We start from the raw sequence: 6,000 nt of genomic DNA, 5'->3' as shown, positions 1-6,000 counted from the left end.
GTCAAGCAGGAAAACTCGGGTGCGGGGCTGACCCTGTTCAACCTCCCCGTCCCCGTTAAAACAGCAGCATCGCACCTCTGCTCACAGGCAGTCTTAAGCAATATTTGCTTTTTCAGGGCGTTCAGTCCATTAGTGCTATTGCCTGGGGAAGGGACGAGGGAGGGCCTGAGCCCGACCTTCTCCCGGCATCAACACCGCTCCCCTCGCCTGCTTCATCGCTCCCAGCCTGCCTGCAGACTTTCATCTTGAAGCTCAGCCTGGTGCGAGGCTCTCATAGCCGGCAGCCAGGACATCAAGGCCTTTCCCTGCCAACAGTGATAGCGCCTGTGGCATTTCATACTGCCCCGTAGCACCAGAAAGGAAATTAAAAGGGCGATAAGGAGCTCTTTCAGCAGACGAGGGAATATTCTGTGCTATCAGCGAGATAAACTAATATTTCTTCGAGCTCTGGCAAAGGCTCAGGAATGAGACGTGGGGTGAAATCATACATTTATAGAATTTTTAAAACTCTTACCTGCCACTCCAGGGCTGCAGGATAACCATCGCCGTCACTCACATTTCCTCAGTGAGGGAGGTCAGCGCTGCGGGACCAAGGGAGAGATGGAGTCTATAAAGAGGAGAAGCCAGATCAGCTCCAGGATTCCAGTGCGATTTTATGGCTTCGCTGCCCCAGTTCAGCTGCAGGGCGATGGACGCTGCCTTTCGGGTGCCTTTCTAACAGCCCCCTGTGCCCAGCAGCCCCCGGAGAGAGGAGCCAGCACGAGCTCACCAGCTCCACGACCTGCTCGGTGCGCAGTCGGTTGGCACAAGGAAATGCCGTGTGATCCCGTGCGGCTGGATTTGATCCATCCACCTCTCGTCCGCTGGCACCGGAGCAGGTGACCGCTCCCTGTACGATGTTCCCCTATAGCCATAGGGGGGCTGATGCCCACGGGAGCAGGGTGCAGGAGGGAGGTGTGCATGAAGGCGCCCGGCTCAGCGCCACAGCCTGGCCTCCAGACAAGGGACCCCGAATTGCCCCACCCTGCTCCTGTAGTGAATTAGCACATCCCCCCATGTGCCCTGAGTTACGAGTGCGGTGCAGCACCCCAAGAAGAGCCGTCGTACCCTGTCCCGCAGAGCCGGCGCTGTGCGCAGGACCCACCTTGGCCTGGGGGTCCCCAACCTTCAGTGGGGGGGATCCAGTGGGAAAAAGAAGGGGAGCAGGGATGTCCCACGTGTGGAAGGAGAGCAGTGTCTCCTCTAGCTCTGTGGAATCAGCGGTTTTGCCCTGTTACCCCCCTCCCAGCCATATGGGCGAGGGTGGGATGCTGTGGGATGCACAAGATCTCCCCCAGCTCAGCCCCATACCCCGCCTGAGCTCAGCACCCAAATCCAGCATCCAGCCCCCATCCTGCACCCCAGGACAGCTGCATGACCATGGGGACGTCCTGAAGCATCACACACCGAGTACCAAAATCCCCAGGAAAAGGCCAATGAATGATTGAAGGTTTCTTTGAAGCTTCAGCGGAGCGGAGGGGAGGCTCCGGCCCCGGGAAGGGCGGCTGCGAGGCCTCACGTCTCGCTTGGCGGCAGCTGAAAATGAAAAGAAATCCTCTGGTGCTGGTAACTGCCACGAGCAAAGTGACTACCGGCTGCTCGAGAGCAAAGCCCGGAGCAGATGCTCTTGCTGCATTAAAAGCAAAGAAATTTCTCTCGCAAACAAAAGCAAAATCAGAGCTACAGACACCTCCGCGGGCAGCCCGGGGTGTGCACGGCGAAGGCTTGGCACCAGCGGTTCGTAAGGAGCCGTCAGTTACTCCAGACCAGCTTAGCTTCAGGGCAAAATATCAACATGGAAATTGTTGCTTCCTTTGAAACGAAGCGTCTCAACAAGCCGCCATCCCCCGTCGAGCGGGGTTGGCAGAGCAGCTGAGGCGGCTTCGACCGCGTACCCTGACCCCGGAGCCCCCCGCTCCACGCCGGCTGTTTTGGGAGAGTGTGGGGCAGCGCCGGCCCTTTCGCCTCCCCCCATCCCTGGAGCAGCCGCCGAGCCGGGGCCCGCTGGCCTTGCAGGAATTCCTATTAAAACCGACAGCCCTTCTCCGGCTCGTCCTCACCTGTGGAAATGTGGTGGGGCATTAAATGTGTATTTTTAATTTGCAGTTATTTGCACAGAAAAGCAAAGGCATCACCCACCGGTGCTGGGGGTTACCTGTGACTATGTGCAAGCCGACAGCGTTCAACCTCCACCCACCTCTGCCGGGTGCAAATCCTTGCTGCACCCAGGACCAGCATCGTGTGACCCCACGCACTGCCGAAAACACGGCCGTTTCCCGCCTCAGCCCCAGGAAAATGATTTTGGGAAAGTGATGTTCAGAGATTAGATCTCTCTGGGGGGTTTCCACTTCTCACCTTCAATTAAAGCGTATTATTTTCATTATAATGTTTAATTATACAATATTGGAACATATTATTATAATTAGCATTAGCCCGCAGTTAAACGGTCTCAACATGCGAGGGCACGTGGGTGTCTTCCAGGGTCCTGCTCGCTTTCCCCGACAGCTCTGGCTATTCCTAACGGCACCCTTTGCGATTCCCGCGGCAAAACCCGTCATTTCTCATCAAACAAACCCAACCTAAAGACATCGTGTTTTATTGACCAACTGCCCTCAAGCCGCCTGACTTGTGACTGAGGATGATGAGGGCATCTCCGGGGCTCTGCAGGCGACGAAGGCTCCTGCCAAGTGGGCGAGAGGTGGGCGAGCGTGCGAGGCGGCGGCCGAAGCCCTCCCCGCTCCTCCCGTCCCCGGCTGGCATCGGGCCGGGCTTTTCCTGCTGTTTATGAATATTTTTATGAGCTATTGACTGGCAGTGACTCAGAGAGTTGCTTATTTTCCCCGACGCAGCGGGTTGACGGCGAGGGCGCGCGGTGGCTGTGCTTAGTCACGCAGCCTCGGCAGCCCCCACCCGGCACCCCAGGGCTCGGCGGGGACCCCCCGGCACCGCTCCCCCGGGACTTGCACCCCGCAGCAGCCCCCAAACCCAGCCCCTGCCCCGGCCGGAGCTACTGGCCCAGCCAAAAACCCGCGGAGTCTTGCGGTTCCTCCCATGATAGGGAACGTCCCCGGGGTTTGTGCGCAAGCGGGAGGTTCTCCCCCTCGCCCCTTTCCTTGGCCTTTTTTTTTTAATTTTATTCCACTGCCGCCACGCCGGTGCCGGGTGGCAGCCCGGGTCCCTCGCAGCCCGCGCCGAGCCCTGCGCAGCGGTGGGTGCCGGCGCTGCCCACCCCGCAGGGAGAGTCCAGGCTCCCAAACTGGATGCCTTTAAGACTGAGATATCGCACAAAATTTAAAAACCAAACCCAAACCCTCCCTGAACCACGAGCAAGCTTGAAAGTATGCAGGGTTTGGGTTTTTCCCGCTGTCTTACTTTTCCTCTTAAGCCCACGGCCGAGGCACTGGCACCAGCCCCCTGCACCCCGGCCCCGCACGCTGCCGTCCCCGCCAGCCCGGCAGACAAAAAGGCCAAACTCCTTTTAAAGCACTTTTTTTTTTTCTTTTTTTTTTTTTTATTGATTTCATTGAAAACAGAACAAGAAAATGATCAGAGCCAAAAGACTGCTCCTTAAAACTGTCAAAAACATTAACAGAAAAAAAAAATAATAATAATAAACATGACGGCATTATGAATGTTCTAGAAGAGATGAACAAAAAAACCTGTTACTGCACTAATTACAGTATTTAAAGATATATGCAAAAAAAAAAAAAAAAAAAATTAAGATAGTGACCTGCCCAGCCACCACACAAAAGGTGATGGCAAATTTATTCACACTACAATACTAACAATTTAAAAAAAGTTTTGTTTTTTTCCTGCATTTTTATACTAAAATCACTTTGTTCTTTTTATACAATTGATAGTTTATATTCACGTGGTGAGCAAAAATCACACCAGAATCAGCACCGTTTTGTTTTGTGGTTTCTTTTTGTTGTTGTTTTGGTTTTTTTTGTTTTTTCTTTTTGTGGGTTTTTTTTTTCTTTTTTTCTCTTTTTAATGCTAGTCCCCAATGTTTCGGTAATGGTAAAAAATAAATCAGTTTATTGAAACCTCATAGCGTGTGGCTTAAAAATTAATCGAAGGTGCCCAGCGTTGAGAAAAGTGATGGGAACAGACGAGCTGGTGGCATCTGGGATCTTCTCGCCGCAACGCGTCCTGTCTGCTGTTCGTCCCAGCCGGCGGACGCGAGTCGAGGTTCTCTATAATATATATCATTCGCTTTGTTTTTAAAAAAAGAAAAACTGCTTTTCTGAAGAAGTTAGTGTCTTGTACAATCCCCTTCAACCTTCCCTCTCTAAAATGGCTAATGCGACGGGGCGAGGGAAATCCTTCCACGGATGAACCGAACACTGAGACAGTAACATGGCCGAGAGGCGCAGACGAGAGCTGGTTTGTAACGGAGAAAGCCCGGGAGGGAGCGGGGTCTTAGGGGCAGCGTCTCTGGTCGGCTCGGGAGAGAGCCAGGGACCAAAGGGATTGCAAGGACTGTGGGGTTCTTCTCATCAGAAGAGAAGAAAGCCGGTGGATTTGGTAGCAAGGAGGGTATTTATTAGAAACGCCCTCTAGCTCCTAGGGAAAGGCCCCACCGCAACGTCCTGCGAGATGTAGGAGAAATTCATTATTTAAAAAAAAAAAAAACAAAACAAAAAAAAAAACCACCAACCAAAAAAACCAAACAAACCAACAAAAACCAACCAGCAGAACCTGCCCCGGGGCTGTGCCGAGCAAACCCAAACACCAGCACCTCCCTCTCCCTCCCCGCTCCCCCCGGCTTTTAGAAAGAAAGTCCCATCAAGTATTCAAAGTTTATTACAAGTGAACTGGAGATGACTTGGCATGAGCGATCCATTCAATTAACAATATTCGGAGGACGGGCGGCTCTCCCTTGGCTCTGACAACACTTAGCACATTAAGAGACGGAGGCCAGGACAGCTCGCATGGAAAAAGAACGCAACAGCCACCCCTCCACACGCAACTGTGAAAACCAGCAGCTTTCCAGGACCGGGAAGGGGAGAACAACATCATGGAGGCGAGATTTGCTTTTACTTATTCCTCAAGTAACAGTCGGTGGCACAGCCCTAAGTGTCACAAACCCTTGGCTTTCCTTGAGACGGTTTTTTTGTTGTTGTTTTCGGGTTTTTTCTCTCTTTAAATGGAAATTCAGACAGTATGTGAATCTATAGGGTTAAAACAAGTCAGTCTCTGGGGAGCGGAGCCTCAAAAGGGGCCGGCTGCCGTGGCAGAGCTGGTGTCAGGGAGCCCGTTTTCCTGCGTGTCCTGGGACGAGGTGCTCGCCTGCCGCTGGGCCAGCGCTGAGCTCGAGTGTTTGCACTTGGGTGAACCGCACTGACAGCTGAAGTATTTGCCTTTGATGTCCCAGAACCTGTCTCCGTAGTCAAAGCTGCAAGAGAGAGACAGAGACGGGGTCACTGCAAAGCAGCACGCAGGAGCAAAAGGGACCGTGCATCGGCACAAGACGCTGGGGTCGGCAGTCCTTAGCGCTGCCAAAATTTGGGTTCTTCCAAAGCTTCAGGTGGATGGAGCGCGTTGGCAGGATCCCCGGGGACACAGCCCAGGGAGTAAAGGGATGGAGTGAACCAGCTCGGGAACAGGAGAGCTTTCGTCGCTCCGCGCTCCAGCCTCCCCCGAGCGAGGCGGTGGCAGCCCCGGGGACAGCACCTACCCGATTTGTTCTCCAGCTTCTATATGCCTCGTGCTGAAGAAGGCGATCCTGGGAAAGCGGAGGTCCTGATGCGACATGAAGACTCGCACCGGGATGAGGTTTGGCTCGCAGAGGTGGTTTATAAAGCGGCTGATGTTGCCATAGAAACGGGCGTCTATGCAGTACAGTTCTCCATCCTGGAGGAGAAACATTGCATCTTTCATTAGATGAGATCGGGTTTAGTATTATTACTGCTACTTGTTTAAATGAAACAAATGACTGAACTATCGGTCGTTCCACTA

At 53.4% G+C, this 6,000-nt stretch overlaps 1 protein-coding gene across 2 annotated transcripts in view; it reads right to left on the bottom strand.

Annotated features, from left to right (window-relative positions):
- Window positions 1-4,706: 4,706 nt before the first annotated feature.
- EHMT1 (euchromatic histone lysine methyltransferase 1) overlaps window positions 4,707-6,000 on the bottom strand; it is a 50,743-nt gene continuing 49,449 nt past the window's right edge. For both annotated transcript variants that reach the window (XM_059828989.1, XM_059828991.1), the window contains exons 24-25: window positions 5,720-5,895; window positions 4,707-5,437 (exon numbers count right to left, since the gene is read on the bottom strand). In XM_059828989.1, the coding sequence (XP_059684972.1) occupies window positions 5,254-5,437; window positions 5,720-5,895 (360 nt within the window). In that variant the 3' untranslated portion in view covers window positions 4,707-5,253. The remainder of the gene's footprint in view (window positions 5,438-5,719; window positions 5,896-6,000) is intronic.

The sequence above is a fragment of the Gavia stellata genome, chromosome 24 (genome assembly GCF_030936135.1).
Source record: "Gavia stellata isolate bGavSte3 chromosome 24, bGavSte3.hap2, whole genome shotgun sequence".
In the NCBI taxonomy this organism is placed as follows: domain Eukaryota; kingdom Metazoa; phylum Chordata; class Aves; order Gaviiformes; family Gaviidae; genus Gavia; species Gavia stellata.
Note: the sequence above shows the minus strand (reverse complement) of the source record. Positions and strands in the feature narration are given on the sequence as shown.